Source organism: Gavialis gangeticus, unplaced genomic scaffold (assembly GCF_001723915.1).
Source record: "Gavialis gangeticus isolate Ggan-Ray unplaced genomic scaffold, GavGan_comp1, whole genome shotgun sequence".
Lineage (NCBI taxonomy): Eukaryota > Metazoa > Chordata > Crocodylia > Gavialidae > Gavialis > Gavialis gangeticus.
Genome location: NW_017729029.1, coordinates 1,805,267 through 1,826,115, shown reverse-complemented (window position 1 = coordinate 1,826,115; position 20,849 = coordinate 1,805,267). Strand labels below are relative to the sequence as shown.

Here is a 20,849-nt window from a genome sequence, read left to right as displayed (position 1 = left end):
TCAAAGATCCGTGCCAGAGGCTGGGCTATGATGCTCACCAGCTCCTTGAGCACCCTGGGGTGTAGATTGTCAGGGCCGGCTGACTTGAAGGTATCCAGCCTCTCAAGGTGTTCCTTCATGAGGTCAGCATTGATGGAGGGCAGGGGATCTCCCTCACCCGGACCTCCCTGTCCCGCAGTGGGCTTCTGCATCTCATGGGACTGATGAAAGATCAAAGTTGATCTTTGTCTGCTTTATAAAGCTTTTTAAACTTCTGTATCCTAAGTTAATCAAATCCAGTTCTTCCAGCTTTTCCTAGTAAATCACATCTCTATGTTTCCCAGTAGTTTTATTGCTCTCGTTCAGACTCTCTTGACTTTTTAATAAATATATAGACAAAGTGGTGCCTGAAATTGGACACAGTGCTTCAGGTGAGGCCTCACTGACATCATGTAAAGGGGGGTAATTAAATCCTGTGTTCTACAAATGATATGTCTGTTAATATTTCCTGGATTTAAATAAGCTGTTATTGCAACAGTATCAGATTGTTTACCCGTATTTGGTTGTGATCCAGTATACTCTTCAGATAATTTTCGGAAACAGTCCTGCCTAGCCAGCTCTTCCCAATACTGTATTTATGCATTTGTTTATTTTTTTTCCTAGATGCAGAACTTTGTACTTGGCTATAGTGAATTTTATCTTATTGATTTCAGACCATTTCTCTACTTGTCAAAATCATTTTGAATTCAGATCCTGTCTTTTCAGGATGCTTTCACTCCTTCCCAGCAGGTAGCCTTATACATTTTAGAAAGTGGACACAAAATCTGTGACATTAATGAATGAAAACCACTTAAAAGAACCAGTCCATACCAGATTGTGCAGTCCATTTAACCTTTTGTTCCAGTATCTCTACAGGTAAAGTGCATAATAGATTTTATATCAGCACTAAGGCTGTATCTAGGTATAGGACTTTTTTCAGATCCTTGCATTGTAGATCTGACACTGTCCAGTAGTTCAGGCAAAGGAACCAAGCTGAGATCCAGCCATCAGGCTGTCATAGCATTTAAACAGTGTTTCTTCACAGGTATAATCTCTCCCACCTGACCTGGGTTGCTAGAGTCCCCTTGTTGCTAGGCCTGATGACTGGGGAGCATATCCTTTCTGAAGATGTCAGGAACAGTCCTCTACTTCCAATGCTTTCATCTTCCTGCAGTGGTATCCTGCACGTTCAAATGTCATGGACCTCCAGTTGTATAGTGTTTCTACTGGGTAGTTTTGGGACTGGTGGAGTAGTTTGCCTCCTTTCTCCCTCTACCAGCCCCTTCCCTTGCCAATAAAAGTACATTTAAACTTTCTTTTTCGTCTCTTTTTCTTTAACCCTTTCCCTCCTTTGCATGTACTCCACAAACCTTGCTTGATAACTTATTCCTTATGTTCAGCCATGTGGGGTGTGAAACATTTCAGCTTGATTTCCCCTTTGACTCCTTAGTTCCTTTATTATTATTATTATTATTATTATTATTATTATTATTATTATTATTATGGTAATTTCTGCTATGTTACCTAGCTGACTTTGCAGAGGGACTAGGCAGTGTGCTGTTACCCCATGAGATGAAGGCTGAAATGATCAGACTTCTCTGCAGTAGCCAAGAAGATAAGTAATTAGTGCTGTCCATAAGGCTTTTCCTATGTATTTGTCTCATCCCCCTTAAGGATTAGCCCAGAGGTAGAGAGGGAGGCACTTAAATTCTTTTTCTCTTAACAAACAAGCCTCTATGGAGACCAAACCACTCTGATACTGTTCTGGCCAGGTAGAGAACAGATCATAGGGGCTATGTCTACACAAGATGCTTTATTGTGCAGTAGACTAATCTACTGCACAGTAAAGCGTCACCATTTACACATGCAGGCACTTACTGTTTTATACTTAGCATAGCAATCATGAGTACAACATGATTTCAGCACTAATTTTTCCAAGGTTTGTGCTAATTAGCTCTTTCATTTATCTCTTTCTAGCTGAATCCTTTAAGGAATTTGCAGAATTGCTCCAGGAGGTAGAACTTGAGAGATCAATGATGGTAAGCTGACCTGTCCTGAACAACTGTTGTGGCTCCTTTGGTATTTTGATATTTAACTGCAAAGCTTGATATTTTTAAAGAAATCACTCAGCCAGGCTTGGAGTATATAATGACAATGAGCTGTATACTGCCAAAGATAAAAGTAACTGTTAAAAAGGAACATGGTTATCACTGTGCTACACAGGGGGTAGCTGGCACTCCTACACAGAAACTCATGTGGGAGTAGGATATAGAACTTCTTTCTGTTTCCATATGGTTTGCAAAAAGTGACCTATCTTAGCTCTTTGCACTATCAGAGCTAGCTTTCCACCCAAGAAAGAGCATTGGTTTGGGCATACACCCAAAGCTGGTTCATCACATTATACGTGGTAGGGAAGTGACAGATTTGTCATGAAATCACAGCAGACATGAAGGGTCTCAGAGTTGCTCTTGGTCCTACGCGATTATAAAAGCTTGGGTCTCCATATCAGTGGCATCTTGATGATGTCTATTTTTAATTGTTTCACATACAAAGGTCACCAGAGGGCAAGTAGCATGTTAACACCTATTTCACCAAAATTGCCTGTTTGCAGCCTATGGACACTATTCCATTGTTGTCTGCATCTCTCTCTCCACTGCATTGCACCACTTTCTCTGATAGCAACTCTACTGGAGAGCCTAAGCCTTCACTGTGTTTTGTGCCAGGTTACTTAATCTTTTAAACAAACTAATAGTCAGCACAAGAAGTGTGAAATGTGCCCCAAATTTTGCAGAATGTAGAGCAAATCTAAATGTGTCTCACATTTGCATTACATTTCCTCACTAGCATCCTACTGCATTAAGGGTTCTGTGTTTTCAGTTCTGTGGTCATTTAACTCTGTCTTAGTTTATGGTCAGTTGCTTAGTAGGTTTGGGAGCCCAAAACTGTTACCCAGTTAAAAGCCTAATAGTGGAGAAAATGTAGGTTTCCTGGCTCAGCCTCGGCCAGCCCAATTGTGCTTTGGCAGTGTACAAGGTAGTTACAATTTCCAATTGCCCTGTCATTCAAGAGAAGAAAACCAGAAACCAGTCATATACACTAGGTTTCCCACCTGGGCAGGACAGGCTAGGCTGAATCACTTTACATCCACCTTCCGACCTGTACAAAAAAAGTCTCTGTTGGCATTACTGTTCTGTACGTTGGAAGGCAAAGGAAATTGGAGGCCTTGGAGGGTTCTCAAGGACATGTTGTTGTATAATGTGAAGAACCCCCCTCAGGGCTTATCCATTGATAGTCAATACTTAGTATTGACATCTTCCTCTGAATGCTCCAAAGGGCTCAGGAACAAGGAGAGCCATTCTCATTATACAACATAAAGGAGCCGGGGGTTGAAGGAGACTTGTCCCATTTAAGTTGCTGGTCACCAGGGAAGATCCCATCAGGTGTTCTGCTCTAAGCAGGCAGAAGCAGCACGTGGCAGGTGCCCTGATGGGCTGCCGGGTTTCCCGTCATTCTGAAGCAGTCATGTTCTGATGAGCCCAGCTGTGCTTTGCCTGGAACAAATTATTTCAGGCTTTCTTCACTCAGTGAAGTCAAATGTTGTAAAATATGAAGTAATGCACATTTTTATGGCTTTTTAAAAATTGAGTGAGCAGCCATTCCCCCTGTGTTCATGCCTCTCCTGGGATGCAGCTCCAGCAGTGTGATTCACTCCCTTCTGTCTCTCATTACATTGTGCCCTTTTGTCTCCAGAGCTCCGCCATCATTTATTGAATTCTGGCTCCCCGTTTCACACTTAATCCAGGAAAAACACGAAGGTTAGAATCAGTGGAGGCCTTTCACAGCATGCCAGGAATTCGCTACTTGGCTCTGCTTTCCCTTGCCCTAATACGGTGATGAAAAGGCTTCCACTAGGCTGTCTGGCTGAATTAGAAAGACAGGGATAGTTACACCTCTGGGGATGCCAGGACTCAGCTCTGTGTGGTTGTACAGCAGGCAAGGGTGAGGGTAACACAAGAGAAGGAACCAGCAATTGACTGAAATCGACTGACAGAAGGCAATGAGATTTTGTTTTATTCCATCTCTGATCCAGTGGCTACTTAACTGCTGGATGGGTGGATGGATTCTGGGCATTACCAGCGACTTTACAGTTTGCAGGTGCTTAGTGATACCATCTGAGACCATGTTTTCTTCATCTTTGTCTACCCTTGGCACATTATTTATAGGATCAGCCTCTTTTACAACACATCCACAGACTATATATTTCTCACTATCTTACCCCTAGTCTTCTACTGAATTCTGTGCTGGTTCTCACTGCACTGAGAAAGCTCTCTCCTTTTGTCCCCCAGCTTTTACAGAAACAGGGATGGGAAACCTGGACTGGTTAGGCTGGAGCTGGGACCAGTGGCACAAAGAAAATACAGGATTCCCTGGGAACAGTCAGACAGCCTGCCTGAGGGGAACACCCTTCACTGAACATTTTTAATCAGATAAATTAGGACTTGCAATTTTTTTAATCGTCTTCCTTTTGCCCCAGGATCCTTGTTTAGCCATTGTGTGCATTAACACTGAAAACTGCCTTACTGCAAAGGGACCTGCTTTTATTCCCCTTACTGATTGTGAGTCAGTAAGAACAGTCCTCAGTTATTTATTTGAGACCCAGGTTTTAAACTCATCCCATACAAGTCTTCCAGGGTCCCCACATTTATGACATTCAGAAACCCTGAATCCTAAACCTGAGTTTATGGGAAGTGCTATGCCAAAGATACAATGCCAGCCTTCTACTCTCCCTCATGCCTTTCCTGCACTCAGTTCCAGGATGATACTGTCTCTAGGGTTTGGGGCTTACCCGTATCAGGACCTTGCTGGACTGAGATATGGGATGCAAGTTACTCTGGGATGGTTAGGTTTAAAAATGGCCCATTTCAGAATAAATTCAGTCATTTCCTAGGAATGCATTCATTAGCTTTGGTTTGTTCTAGTCACCAAGAAATGCTGGCAGTAAGCCAGGCTTCTGGCTTGGGAATCGTATTCACCTGCTATGGTTTTGCACTGAATGAAGAATAGAAACTATAGCAGACCAGCAGGGCTTGAGCAGTGCCTTTGAGTGGCATTGCAATGAGCACAAAGGCTTCTTTTGGTACCAAATACAAGAGGCAGAGAGAAGCAGCTGCAAAGGGATGCACATCTCTTATCCTGTTCCTGTCTGCTAAACTGGGCAGGATAATCCTGTCCTGACTGGTTATTGCAGACTAGAAGCAATCAGAGTTAAAACAAGGTTGTGGACTCCAGTGTGCATGATGCATGCAATCGGTTCCCTGGTGTTTTATTTCTGCAGGACAGAAGTAAATAAAACAGACCTGTCCTCTCATGGATGTTTCTGGGTTCTCACAGAGCACTTTCGATCTCTGTCTGTCAGCCCATCTCATGGGAGTTGGGCATAACAGCCAATTTCAGCTACAGGGGAACAGGTAGGGGAACCTTGTTATTTCCTTTGAAGGCCTTGCATTGTGTGGGCTCTTGCTGCAGTGCCCAGCAATAGGGTCACCAAAGAGAGGTGGCTTACAGGCAACATAGAATTCTTCTTTTAAGGATGCCAGTCCCAGAGTGTGAATAACAGGGCTTGGGACAGCAGTGCAGATCTCATTCAAGGCAAAGACTTATGTTTTGTTATGGGCATTTGGGTGTTTGTCACTAGCTTTGCTCTGCAGTTTGGATTGAGAGAGTCCATAAAAAATACTAGGCCAAACCGTTTCTTATAAAGAATGCTGTGTCCCAGCTTAGAACAAGAGTGTCTATGACACTGTTACAAAGGTCCTAAAAGCCCAAGAGAATATTCCTTCTGTTCTCTTATGCCCTAAAGTTTGGCCTTTTGATTCCTGTATTTCAATAGGAAACAGCAAACTAAAAAATGATTAAAAACTTACTGTGGAAGATGGTAGCAGAGTTTAACAGAGCATGAAGTTGCCTTTCCATGGTACTGTAGAGATTGTAGACCTGCAAAAGTCTAATAGTAACCCTGACCACTCGAGTTGCATGGCATGTCCTCAAAATCCCATGTGACATAGGTTAATATTATGCCCCCCTTAGGGATGAGGAAAGGGGATATTGAGAGGGCAAGTGACTTGGATTAAGAAAAGTCAGCAAGTTGATGGCTGAGCTGGCATTGTTTGTTCCTGGTTTTCATCATGACCTGATCTGCTGGTTTGTGCAGCTACCAATTAGCTAACAGATATGTGTCGTACAGTTAAACTCTTTGTTTTGTGTTTTGCAGGTGCAAAATGCTAGCGATTTGCTGATTAAGCCACTGGAAAATTTCCGTAAGGAGCAAATAGGATTAACGAAAGTAAGTGATGGTGTGGCTTGATTTATTAGTAGTAGTATTATTATTAGTACTAGTATTATTGACAGAGGCCCTGAATAGATTGGGCTGAGATTTTCTGCTTACTGTCCCAATCCACTGGGGGCATGAAGAACTTCTCCCCTCCCGTGTGCAGGCATTTAGCTGCCAAAACAAGATTCCCTCCGCCCCCCCCCCATCTCTCAATCATGAACAACATCAAGGCCCCTTCCTGAACTCCTGGCACTCAGCCCTGGCATAATCCCAGCACTGTGCCCTTCCTAAGAAACCTATATCCTTTCTTCCATCAGAGATCAAAAATCCCCTTCTTGCATTAGTTCATGTGCCAGCAAGGATGGAGGGGAGTGTAAAGTTATACATCTTGGACTTTGTTATTCCAAACTGAATTTCTTATAAATTAAATGCTTTCCCCATGCCCAAAATATATCTGAGGGGAGGGAAAAAATGTGTAGAGGCCAGCAATCAGGACTTAATCATGACCATTGGGCTCACTTTCTGAAACATTTAAATAAGGCTGCTAATGGGTCTTTCAGATGCACTAAGTTTTTAAAGCAGAACACCATAAAAAGTAAGGATTGCATATGAGTAGAAAATATTATTTCTCTCTTGTCTACTATCAAGAAGCAAGGTTCCATATTACTCAGCAGTGGCTTGAAATGGGGCTGGCTCTGAACCAGCTCTGAAATGGAGATGTTTTGGAGAATTCTTAGAGTTTGGATTCAGCCCAGCCCATCTGGAGTCTCTGACATTTAATAAATACTGAACTGGAGAAAATGAGAATGAGGTCCCATCTCCAAGCAGTTGTGCTTTTAAAGTATGTATTTGAAGAACCACCACAATGTAAATAGGTTGAAGCTTGTGCCATGTTGCAATGTCTTGGCACAATGTGTGTGGCTGTGTACTCCAAACATAATAAAATAGCCGTATCTATAACCAGCCATCTTTCTCAAGCACCTGATAACCAAGTGCAATCCACATGGCTGCTCAGAGACCAGTTTCATCCTGCTTCTTGTGGAATGGCCTTCATTAGTAATGACAACAGCAGTTTTATCGATTGTAAGCTGGTTGGGGCATGGACCATCATTTTCTTATGAGTCTGTACAGCATCTAGCACAGTGGGCTCCTGAAATACCACTGGGGAAACTTGGCACTACTGCCAAATAAATACTTTAATAATCAGGCACCAATTTTGCCTAAAGTTTCCTTCCTGAGCTAATCTTTAAGGTTCCTTCCATCAGGATCTATTATGTAGGCTTCACTTTATTCTCACTCATCCCCTGTTTCTTTGGATGGCATAATAAGCCACCAGCTTCAGGGAGTCCAAAGAACCGATCCCAAAGGGATCAACATCTGCTGACAGGCTTCAGATGGACATTGTCCATCTGTTGTATTGCATCAAAGAATTTAAGAAGCTAGTATGCAGAAGTGGAGAAAAGACAAAGGGGTGCCCAGAGAGAGGAGTGTCTCTGAGTTCTATATAGACTTTTGTCCCCTCTGGTAGGAAATGTTAAATAGTGAGTTTTTAGGGACACTTGAATGAGCAAAGGGTTGTGGCCTAGTAAACTGGACTAAGGAGGGTATTTTGTTCTTTGCCCTTCAACACACACTCCTGCATAGATTAGGAAGCAGCATCTTGTCCTGCATGCTATTATGAAGTGTTGAAGAGAAAGTACAATTTATGTGAGTGTTTTAAAGGCTGTTTGAGCTTTCTTCATTACCATGGTACATGTTCAAAGCATGGAGATATGGAGACCTCAGTTAATAAATAACTGCCCCCCATCCACCTCCCCACTTCCACTGTTGCCCCAGCTTCCACATCCTGTCTTCAGGCATGCAGAGATGGCCTACCAAAGCCTAAAACCACATCCCCATCCAAGACCCTACAAACAGGGATGAGACGTCTGAGCATTCACAAACTCGCAGAGCTGTGAATCCACTCTTTTACTTAAATAATTGTCTCAGCACTGCTGCATCCTTAGCATTAGAAAGTGGGGGGCAGAGGAGGGCTAGTGCAGTTACAAGAGCCTTTCATCTGAGGTCTCACCAATAGGCAGGCTATAAAAGATAAGAGACTTGCTCCCCTGATTCCTGCCTCAGCCTCATTTACCTCCATTGACTTCAGCGTAGTGTCTCCTGGTTTACAGCAGTGAGAGTGAGGTCAGAATTGAGCCTTTAGTTGTGCTGAGCAGAGGCATGACAGAGATAATTTGTACTCTCCGATTCCTGTTTTCCATGTCTTGTCAGAGTCGCCTTCTGTAAGATGTTTTCCATTCTCTTTCAAGGACAGTGGTGCCAGATAGGAAGGGCATTTCAATTGGGCTTTTGTCATGTCTGTGGTTGGTAAATGGCCAGATGGTCTGACTAGGACATATGAGTCTGCATTAACCCGTTTTCCTGGGAGATGGATGGAGTCTGTCTGAAATGGGGTATTCCAACACAGGCACCCATGTGGGGTGCCATTAGGATACCACACAAACCTCTTTTGTCAGGTTTCCTTTTCTGTCAAATCAATGCCTTGGATTATGGCCGTTTTTCATGAATGGTAGACAGGGCTGGATTAACACATAAGCAAACTAGGCATGTGCCTAGGGCCCTGAGCTGGGGTCGGGGGGGAGAGTCCTTCCCTCCACGGCAGTGGTGTGAATGGCCCTGTCTGCCTCCCTTCCCTTTCTTTCCCCTGCCGTGGGCCCTGAGCTGCAGGAGGTCCCAGTCCTTCCCTCAGTGGTGGCAGCGCAAATGGCCCCATCCGCCTCCCTTCCCTTCCCTTCCCCTCCCCTCTGCTGGTCTCACTGCTGCAGTGGCCACCAGGTCTGAGCCCCGCTCCCTGCAGGTGGCAGAGCTGGGGTGGGGAGGGGAGCCTCAACTGACCTGGGGCCCACAAGTTGGTTTGCGTAGGGCCCACTAAAGGGTTATTCTGGCTCTGGTGGTAGGTAGCTGTTTGTGTGTATGAATAGTAGGAAAGTAGCAATATAAGGAACATCTGCACTGTATTTATCTCCAAGGCAGCAAAGAATCCCAGGGTGAGATCAGAGCTCACTGGTCTCTCAGTCCCTAAACATACCATGTACAGGTTTCCCTCACTTTTATGTGGGTTCTGTATGTGCGAGTTCACTCTTATGCGATGACCCTTTTTATACTAAAAATTTGTTATATGCGAGGTAAATTCAGTCTTATGCGATCGGTGTGGTGGAAACCTGCACTCAGCTGCTTTGTGCAGTGCATTGTGACAGTGGCGCACACCAAAATATAGTCTCCTGTGTGGATCTGTGCTCCTCGCTCATTGTCTGCGACACACATTTCTGTAGTTGCCATCCCCATTATGGTCTCTAAGCATCTCGCTATCTTATCTCCTACCCTTCTCCTTAGTGCACCACCACCCACTAAACATTCACCACCACCCTGTGCTGGTGTGTGCTGCCTGCTGTTGGTGAGTACCAAAATTGTCTTGTAAAAATGATAGAAATGGGTCTGGAGGTCAGTACAGTCAAGGTCTTGGAACGTATCCCTATTTGTTACATTGTAAAGTGGGTTCTTTATATGAATTCAGGTTATGTGCTGTTTTCCAGGAATGCATAGACAGCATAAAGCAAGGGAAACCTGTACTCTAAAACTGGTAGTTAGTGAATGATCAAATGAGATGAGAGCTCCAATGAGATCCAGAAAGAGTATATCTAGTGCAGTGTTCTTGAACCAACTCCACTTAGGAGAGAAACAGGCTGGTGGGTTTGTTTTTAATCTACATCGTAAATATATGGGCCAGATCACTGGCTTGATCCAAAGCCCAGTGAAGTAGAAGTGAATGCTTCCATAGTTTTCAGTGGGCCTGTGGATCAGCCCTGTGCTGCTTACCTGTTACAGTAACCATTGAGCCCACAGTATATCCAGTAAAAATAACCATGACATTTGAAAATAAATGGAAACATGCAACAAGTTCTCTCCCTCGTGCTGCTGGAAAGGGGAAGCTCTCAAAAAGGAGAAGGAAGGAGTGGAAGTTTTGGGTGTTTTGAAGAAGGAGACATGCTAACTGCCACATGGGAATATAAAAAAGGAAAAATCTACATTTGATTAGGACACCCAGGAACCAAGGTTAACTGGAAAGATGTCACTTGCATAATATAGTTACTTCTGATCTATGCAATCTACAACTCTGGGGTTTGGAGGAACAAAGATGCATTGTAGCAGAAATCATTTTTTTTTTTTTTATTACCCCAAGAAAAGATGTTGGTCTTTGGAGAGCAGTAGAAATCACTTCAGCATGTTTCTACAGAATAATGCTGCCCTACTGACACACATGAAAGCTTTTTCACATTAAAAGAATGCGTCTGTTCCCCATCTCCTGCTTTCATGACCGTCTAGCTAAGTGCTTTGACGTTTCTATTTGTAAGCAGTGGCCAAGCTCTATGTGTGGTTTAGGATACCTTTCATAGCTTTTCTGTAGCCATTCAGACTATGAGAGATCGTTGGGAAAAGTTTGGTTCAGATCCTCCTTTGTAGGAGACAACTCTGGGAGCTTCCTTTTACTTTTGTTTGATCATTTCCCAAACGTATTGAGGATCGGTGTGGCGAGACAGAGGAATATTTATTGCTGCATGGGATTCTGTATAGGCTGTAACTGAAGATGAAGGAATAGTCGATGCACAGGAGATTCTGTGTACTCCAACAGTACTTCATGGACTGTAGATTTCTGTAGGAAACAGAGGTTTAAAAATATGTGTGATATGAAGTCCATAGAAAGCCCAAACTTGAACTGTACATCTATTACCGTGCACCATACTTACAACTGTCAACTTTTCCTTTAATCCATATTACGCATAGTTAAGACTGGCTTGTAGTTTATTATCCTGAAACGTTGCCTTGTCAGTGTTCGAGGGTACAGCATTTAGACCATAAGTAATCAAGCCTCTTGGTCCCAGTTCACAACATGTAACTCCAAGGTAAGTATTTTTAAAAGGAGGAAGTAAGGAGAAAGAACTCAACTCTAGACTAATCAGAAGAAAATCATTCTAAGGCGACTTTTGGGGAACTAAGTAGGGAGAAAAGATCAGATGAATATAGAATATTTTATACAAATGCTCATTCAGCATCTTTCAGCTACACTCGCATTTATTTTATCAAAACTTTTGTCTTAGCTGCTGATGCATCATTAGTAACAGTTGAAAACAGAGCCATAGAACATTTTTTCCTGTATTAGCATTTTCTTATTATTCCTTTTCATTCCTCCTCCTTCAGCTTTTTGTTAAGACTGCTGTAAAATGAGATGGAAGATAACTTAACATATACCTCTTCTTGTGTCTGTAGTCTCCTGCTTGTGGGTTTTCTCCCAGCAAACTGATTTCCTGAACTGATTTGTTGTCTGAATTTATTCAACCTACTTTTATTTTTCCTTCTTGCCCATTGATCCCAATCCAGACAATTCAGCTTTTGTATTCATTAGTCAATATTCACCTCTTTTCAGCTGCACTACCCAGCTGTGAGTAGTGTAAAGTCACATGACACTGTATTTCATCCCTGATCAGATAAATATTCATTTATTATATGGGGAAGGGGCTCGAGTGTGTCAGCACTAGCCCGGGGCAGAGCCTCACCAAAGGCTCTCAGGCTAGCCCGGGGCAGAGCTTCACTAGAGGAGCAACTCCTACCTGGTGGCCTCTTCTACCTGCTGGAGAGCGACATCTGGACCAGCCCCAACTCCTGCAGCAGCGCGCATGGTGCAGGCTCACCCTCTGAAACATTAGTGCTATTACCTGCATCCCCTGGGCACCAAGCTAGGCGCACAGTTCTGACTCTTCCTCTACCCAGTGGTGGCAGTGCAGCACAGCCCCATGTGCCAGGCATGGTGCTCTACCCCTATGGCTTCCTTGCCACCACTGCCATCAGGAGGACCCACCCTGACCATACTGGTAGGCACTGTCCATGCCGCCGAACTGCAGTTGGCTGCTGGGCAGGTATACGGTGGTGGCAGCAGCGGCGGGGAAGCCATAGGCACAGCATAGCCCTGTGTACTAGGTGTGGGGCACTACCCCTACAGCTTCCCCACCCCCATTACTATCAGGGGTCCTGCCCTGGCTATACTGGTAGGTACTACTTATGCTTTCAAACTGCAGTTGGCCGCTAAGCGGGCAGGCAGCAGGGAGGCCATAGGCATAGCAGGACCCAATGTACCAGGCATGGGATGCTAACCCTACCGTTTCTCTGCCACTGCTGCTGCATGCCCACCTAGCTACCAACCACAGTTGCACCATGTAGGTGGTGCCTACCAGTACAGCCAGGGTGGGCCCCCCCGATGGCGGTGGTGGCTGAGAAGCCGTAGGGGTAGAGCCCTGCACCTGGCACCTGGTACACAGGGACTTGCTGCGCCACTACTGCTGGATAGGGGAAGAGCCAACAGTGCACATCCAGCTTGGTGCCCGGAGGCCCAGGGGACAGATAACAGCGCTCGGGGCTGAGGGGGCAAGTCCCTGCTGTGTGCACTGCTGCAGGAGCTGAGGCCAGCCCATGTGCCTCTTTCCAGCAGGTAGAAAGGACTGCTGGGCAGGAACTGCTCCCCCAACTGCATGCTCGGCTTGGTGAGGCTCTGCCTTGGGCTACCGCCGAGACACTAGAGCCCCTTCCGTGCCCCCTGACAGCCTGAGTCCCTCTGCTCAGCAGGGCTTACATCCAGGATGGAGCTGCTGCTGCCACAATCCCTCTGTGCATATCCCCACCTGGGCTTGGAGCCATTTTGCTTCCCTCCCTCTCCCTGATCTGCCCTCTGTTCATGAGCTGCCCCACGTGAAACCCCGGCCCTGGCGGCTGGGAAAGCGCAGCGGGATCACCCCCTGGGTGCTCTGGGGGGTCCCTTCAGACTAGGGTAGGGGTTTAAACCCCTCCCCAGCAATGCTCAGCCTGCCAGGGCCTGGCCACACCTCACCTCAGTTTAGCTTCCCTCCAGCCTGAAGGGAAGGGAGGGCGGCTCTAGCACCCTCCGGCTTCTAGCCTGAGCCAGTGCAGGTACGTGCCTGCATTGCTGAATCAGAAGTGAATGTCTATTCACTTGCAAATCAGTTCAATCTATGCAAGTTAGACTAACCTGCAAAGATTGAATCAATTCAGGCTCAGGCTTTTTGAATGTTTGTACTTAGCCCTAGCCTTCAGTCCACAGCAGGCTGTGCTAGCAACCTGCCAGGGGTCTCTTACGAGCACATTAGGAGGGGGAAGACAAGTTTGGTTTGAGCTTTAAAGTGAGTTGAAAGAGTTGTAGATCCTGGATGCTTCACAACTCAATTCCCCTGCTGGATGGGAATTTCAGAGAAATTAACTCTGAAATGGTTAAGGGAAAGTTTTGTAAATCGAGTTTTGTTTCTCTTTGATTGCTTCATCCTTCAGTTTAAGCTTGAAATTGAGCCACTCTCCAGAAGATGTAGGCCATTGTGCCAGGGCTTATCAGCAGCAAATGATACATGAGGGAATGCCAAGGGAATTGCAAACCTTCAGTTTTACAGTTATCCCAAGCTGCCTTTAGGTAGACAGCAAACACAGGAAGCTTGTGCTATTTCTAGGACTTGTGTTAGTTTCTGATTAAACTGGCATCTGCTGAAGCTTAGAGAGCTAGGCTTTCGAAGAGCGGTCTCTTTTGTTAGCCCGTATAAACATTTGCTGACTGTGCTACTCTGCCTTGCATGCAACTGCAATAAGTACTTGGAAGTTGGGTGTTTCTTGGATTTGAACACTGACAGATATATTAATGGGAAGGTAATGCTGTCCTTCACTGAATATTCATGAGTGACTAATTTGTGCTTGTGGTTGCAGATTGTCCGTTGGTCATTTTTTTTTTTTTTTGGCTGCTGAGCAGAATGAGCAAACAAGCTCCTAGAAACCTTGGCTCCAGATTCAGGCGGAGTTTTTAGTGCATCCTCCTGGTTTTCAGTTCTATGCTAATTAGCTGGAATGCAAGTTGCTTGGCATCTCTTTCAGTCTTGCCAAATAATCAGTTTTGTGCTGTTCTTATTTCCACATGGCAGCAATCACTTTGTAGGAGAGATCTCAGCTTATTATGCATGTTGGTGTATCTGCAGCTGCTCTTCATCTCCTCAAATCTCTGTGGAAATGTCTCTGCCTTTCACTTCCTTGTGCATGTTCTAGTGCAGAATATCCTCTAAACTAGGTGGTGGCAAAATCTTGAGAGAAAAGAATAGTTTTTGATAGAATTGACTGACATCCCAGTTCTTGATGAACAGCAGAATCTCCCTTTACCTCTGCAGGCTTTTTATTACGGAAATAATCTTCCAACACGTATAGGCGGATGGTACTTTCCTTGAAAGAACAGCTCAGCTCTAAGCTAACACCAGAAATCCAGCAAGATTCCTTATCTCATTTTTGTTCACACATAGCAATGGGTATCAGTGGTATTTTAAGCATATGTTACAGGAGTGGGGGCAACCTTTTTGGCAAGCACGCCATAAATTTGCCCCGCACCCTCCCTGAGTGCCACTATGATCCCTTTCTCCTGCCTAATCTGCTTTCTGCTCCCTACTCTGTGCTCCCTGCCTGTTCCACTGCTCTGCTTTCTGCTTCCTGCCCTATCTGCTGCTGTTCCTGCCTGATACTGCTGACATCCCCTCCCTGATCTGTCACTTGCTACACAGAGACTGCCCATGCCATGTGCAGCACTCTTGATGCAGGTTAGCCTTCCCTGTGCTACATCATCACTTTATTCGGTCACATAATATAATCCAAAAACAAGTACTGTCTGGTTCATGGAGGGATGCTGAGTCTGAGTCATGGAAGAAGAGGACGTATTATTCTAGCGTGTCTTCTGATGTGCAAATCTGCACCTATTTTGACTGTCACATCTGCACATTATACATCAGTGCATGTTTTTCCAACCTTCCACTGATGAAATATGCAGGCAGCATCAGAATTTTATCTGTCACATGATTGCAGTTATGCTCTTTTATTTTTCATGTTTCCTGGATTTTTTTGTGTGCGCTTATTTCATGCATGAAACATGGATACCAGATATCTGACACAATACATTTTATTTTGGGCATGGATATTGCTGACGTCCTCTCTCACAATTCCACAGGGGTGGAGAATACCGAGTAAAGTGGCAGTCTCATTCCAAATGCTGGGGTGGATGTTGTCTGTCATGTCTAACATATGACACTTGCCACCACAGACAGGCCTGGCTCTTCCAGACGCTGAGTCTTAAGCACAGACCACAGACTGGAATCTACAGCTTGTATTGATTTTTCAGCAATTTATTTTTATTCCTTCTTAAAAATAGGGCAGGACTTCTCTAGGCTAGATGTATGACAGACATGGTTTGTTCCATCTTGTGCCATTTCTGCTATTTCGGCACTGGTTTTCTTTTCCTGATATAGTTACTTATCAAACCATTCTAAAGTTTGCAACTATCCTCTTACTTGTGTTGTACATGTAGCAAACCATTTTCCATAGGGCACCTATACATGTGACAGACCTCTTCTCCAGTTCTCAAAGCCGCTGTAATTAAAGCGCCTGCAGTGTCACGTGTATTCAGTGTCCCATGCTTCAAAATGGCGGCGGGGGCACTTTAGCTAAAGCTTGTTCGACTACCTTGAGTTAAAGCACCCATGCCATCATTTTGAAATGGAGGGATGTTGAATACTAGGGCTGTGGCAAAGCTTCGGGCCTTAATTCGATTTGGTGGAGATTCGGCCCGATTCGGTGGCTGAACCTCCGAATCCAGATCAAATCAGGAGACCCTTTAATGTCTCCAACTCGAATAGGAACCCTGCAAATTGATTTGGAGAGATTCGGAAAGATTTGGTGATTCAAACATAGACACAGCTATAAATGTTTTTTCTACATACCCCAAGGTAGCAGGTGGCTCGTGCATCCTGCGATGCTGGGGTGGATGAAGTGTCCTGCAGAGTGCAGGGTGCTCCCCAGTGTGCTCAGCAGCAGACCTGGAAGTGGACCAGAACCACTTCTGGTCCATTTCTGGGTCCACCAGGGAGCACAGTGGGGGGCATCCTGCACACCCTGGCTTGGTGACTGGTGCTTCCTAGGTCTGGAGGGGGGCACCCAGGGTCCCCCCACAGCTGATTGCCAAGCTGGGGGGTGTAGGGGGGGCCCCCAGTGTGCTCCCTGGTAGACCTGGGAGTGGATTGGAAGTACTTCTGGTCCACTTCTGGCTTTACTGCCAAGTATGCAGAGTGCTAATTAGCATGCTCCAGCAGACTTGATTAATTGAGTCTGCTCTGTTGCATTCTAATTAGCCTGCATTGGAGCCAGAAGTCTGTCATGTGTATAGGTGCCCTCAGAGCCGCTTTAAGTGAAGAGCCCCCCCTCCACCCCGGAGCATGTGTATAGACGCCTTAGAGCGCTGATGCCTGAGAGAATGTGTTGAAGGGAAAAATGCAAGCTGTGCTGTTCACGTGTTTCTATTTTTAAACTTTTTATGGAAAATAATGCAAAGACTTGGTATGTTTTTGTGGCTCATTCTTTAAAAGATAAATGCAGTAAGTTTAGGCTTCTGGCTTCATTGGCCCAGTGCCTCATGCTGTGAGCGATGATTCGGAAATGTGACCCTAGTAAAATAATAGAGATTAACATTTCTGTTTTGTTAGACCTTGCAGGTTGGACTGGTTCAGCCCCAGGTTTGGTTGCTAGGGGATTGTTTTGTTTTGCCAGTCTCGCCTTGTGCCAGCTCTTCAGCAGAAGTGCTTTTAATTTAGATTTTGCTATCCAAATTCTTTTTCTTCTTCCCATTCAGATTTGATGACTGAGGTTTTTTCTTTATTCTTAGGCATGAATTTGCTGACTCTGTTAGTGGCGGTCTCCATTTGGTATGGGTAATACCATGAGTCAGTTGTTCCTGGGCAAAGATCTTTTGGTTTCAGCGGATCTGTGCGTCTCGGGGCCTATCTGTTTCAGTAGTTGAGTTGCAAGTAGAAGAGCTCATCTCTCTCAGCCGTTAGGATCTCCACGTGCTTGGCCTCATGTTCCTGCAGTTGCTGTTTTCTGTCCGTGGTGGTGGAAGAGAAGGGGAGGAATAGGACTGTGTGTGGATCTAGAGTAATTTCCTAAGAAAGGTAACTGGACTTTCCTTCGTCTGAGATTCTTGAAGTGACCAGATCCCCAGTGACCCTAGATGTAATGCAGATGACAGGCTCCTCTGTCTGACACAGGCTGGAATAATCCTTGTCTGTCACAGTGCAAGGCAGAGTAGTTGCTGTAGTGGTTAGTGGGGGGTGGGGGGGTTCATGCGTACTTGCACTGTAATGGATACTGAGATTGGTAACAGGCTGCAGTGGAGTGGGTTTTTTCTCCCCAGGTATATGAACTGTCTGAGTCCAAACAAATCCTTTTGTGTATGTGCCCAGCAGAAAAAAAGTGTCATTAACCTGTATAAAGCAATAGTCTCCATATGTTTCGTTAGCGTTCTTACTTCTGTTGATCATTCAAGATACGGTTGTTAAAACCAGGCCTTTCTCCTTTCCCAGCTTCCTTCTGCCACCAGTATTCCCACCACTTCTTTGTGATCTTACAGCAAAATCAGACTGTTGAATCAGCTGCCCCCAATGCATCCCAAGGCAATCTTTTGTTTTTTGTTGTTATATGTCCCCCATTCATGTCCCAGGAGTATTAAAAATAAAAGCTGTCCCCATTTTGGGACTCAAGCAGGATAACATCCTTCATTTCTTCCTCAAAACTAATCTAGTCCCTCAGTCCTGCTCTTCTTATACTCAGCGGCTGAGCCTAAGAAGCTATTGAGACCAGCTGGCTATGCTCCATACCCCTTAACCCTTCCCTGTCTGCTTCTCAGAGGGGAAAGCAGTAGGTTAGTCTGAAGCCCACCCCTTAAGGAGCCCCATGAGATAGAAACAAGTAGGGACATCTTCATATACAGACAAATAGCCTATAAAAGCCAAACAGAAAATGAGACTTTACAGAAAGAAAGAGAGATCGCCAAAAGGGGAGAAAAGACTAGATGTTTCAAAAGTAGTCTCCAGTTTTGGCCTAGCACCTTTGCACCTGCAGTCTGTTGCAGATGCAATTAGTTTTAGGAGCAAATCAAGAGAGGTCTGTGCCAGTACTCAGTCTGTGTTTGCATGTGAAAGAGTCCACAAATCAGAGGCAAGGTGATAGCCTCTCTGAAATGTCTGTGAGGGTTTGGCAGTGGTCCACTCCCATGTGTGCATTTGTTTATTCAGGTTTAATATAGATACTTTTTCAGGGGTCTAGGTGGCCTTATATCATTAATAACAAAGTGAAATCCCGAAGCAGCATTAATACAGTCATTTCACTGGAACTCGGCCAGACTTCTGCATAAATGTCTTTCTATTCCTTGATCATTATGGCACCTATTCCCTCAGCCTTTGTACTTTTACAGATGCTTCAAGATATTTTTGTTAACACTAGGGCTTTCTTCCCAGCTCTCCTCTGCCACCCCATTCCACGTACCACCTTCACTGTCCCCTGATCCTACAGCAAAATTGGGATACCGAAACAGCCTCCCAATACTTCCAAAGATAGCATATTATATTGTGGAAAATCCAGGCCTGGGGTCTTGCTGCTCAGTAGTGAAAGTCTTAAGGATCCTACCCCTATTCCGGCTCAAAGATGTGAAGTGGAAGCTAAGGGAACATAGCAGCGTATTGGCCAGGCATCTTGGGTTTTGCATAAATGCTCCTTTTTTGTCAAGGTTGGACCAGCATTAAATATTCTTCCGTTAAAACAAATATCGGGGCAGGCATTTCGACAGGGATTACCAGAGAGAGACAGCCAGAATGGTAGGGTGTCGTGTAGATGTGTAGAAAGGCCTCACTAAGTCCCCGTTAGTTTTAGATTTTCCAGACTTGCTTTCTGCTTGCTTGGGTTTTTAAGTACCTGAATCGTCAAATAAACCAAACAACTTGAGAGAAGGCTTTCTTTTTTTTTTCTTTTTGGCATTTCACGACCTGTCGGCCTGTAGTTTGGTGTCTGGAGCTATAACTGAGATCACTTTCTGGCTGTGGTTTTATTAATGAGAACCACCAACAATCACAAGACACAGACTAGTTTGTTTCCCATTTGGAGTGAATATGTACCTGTTTCACAATCAAAACCACAGTCTTTAATAGGTCCAGGGTCGTTTTATGGTATAGGCAAAACTTGTAGCTTCTCACCTCAGCTTCTTGCTGGGATTTCTGGGTTCATCTTTCAGTATTTCTTTTCTGGCTTCATTCTGGACCTTTTTTTTATGTGTCAGCACCAATAGAAATAAATCATTAGTCCTCTTGTTGCATAGGTTCCTGTGTAGTCAATGTTTCTTCATTCTCTGCTCTGTCATTTGTGTGCGCACGTGTAATGCATGAACACGCTTCAGATGCAAGATAGGTCAATAAAAAGGAACAGGCAATTTATGTGGAACTCCCAAAAGGACTCTGAGGGCTCCACAATGTCTGTGACAACATGAATGTCATTAGTTTTTAGGTGACATGTCTCCAGGCAGTGTTCAGGTTGGGCAGCACACGGACAGTGGGATTGAATGTGTGCAGTCAAAGACAAAGCTTGCGATCTCTGATTGCATCATGGCCAAAGAACACACAGGGAGATCAATCCCCCACATTCTCCTTTTCACGAGTTGTGTCTGTTCTTTATATCTGCCACATTTTGGTATACAACTACTGTCCAAAAATAATCCCCTCAAAACCTAGCAGATCCTGCTATTTACTAATCTTTTTATTGCCTTGGACACATGTTTGGTTTTAAAGCACAAACCTAGATTTCCTTTGAACTGAGTTATATATCAGTAAATAATGTACACTGGTTTTCATTTATTAATAAATCTCAAGTTCTGTTGAGAGCAAAGAGGTTAACAGGTTGAAAGAAACCTTTCTAGCAGTGCTCCCTTCTGCTGCTCTGTTGCTAATAGCAAATGTTTAGAGTATTTTTGCTATGAAGTGCTGCCAAAACTCTCTCTCCATGTATAACTGAGAGCAGTAGAAGGAGCTGGCTGAAGATGGAAGAAATAGATAAAGAAAATGAGAGAACCTCCCATTTTGATAGACTACCATCATCTTTTCATGAAAAACATCCTGGTAGTGTTGCATCATTTTTACCTAACATGGTCAAAAATAATGTCCATAACCATCAGTTTTGTCTCAACTCTTTTAATCTCTAGGAAAGGAAGAAAAAATTTGAGAAGGATGGTGAGAAACTTTATTCATTGCTGGATCGCCATTTGCATTTATCATCTAAGAAGAAAGAATCCCAGTTACAGGAGGTGTGTGATGTCTAGCAGCAATAATACTAACTTAATTGGACTTCAGACTCCTTTTCAATAATAGATTGAAAATGATAAGTGATGAAATCTAGGTAAAGTTACTTCTGATAGAAATATGCATGATGAACTGAGAGAACACACAGCAATGGAGAGAACAAGAAACTGCAGCCAAAATGTTTAAATCTGTCTAAAATTAGGCTATTAAATATAGTTGGCCTATGGGTTGTTAGTGCCTGAAGT

At 44.4% G+C, this 20,849-nt stretch overlaps 1 protein-coding gene across 1 annotated transcript in view; it reads left to right on the top strand.

The window, feature by feature from the left end:
* Positions 1–20,849, top strand: part of OPHN1 (oligophrenin 1) — a 129,961-nt gene that overhangs the window by 54,439 nt on the left and 54,673 nt on the right. The window contains exons 3-5 of the mRNA XM_019521097.1: positions 1,996–2,057; positions 6,290–6,361; positions 20,508–20,609. Coding sequence (XP_019376642.1) covers positions 1,996–2,057; positions 6,290–6,361; positions 20,508–20,609 — 236 coding nt within the window. The remainder of the gene's footprint in view (positions 1–1,995; positions 2,058–6,289; positions 6,362–20,507; positions 20,610–20,849) is intronic.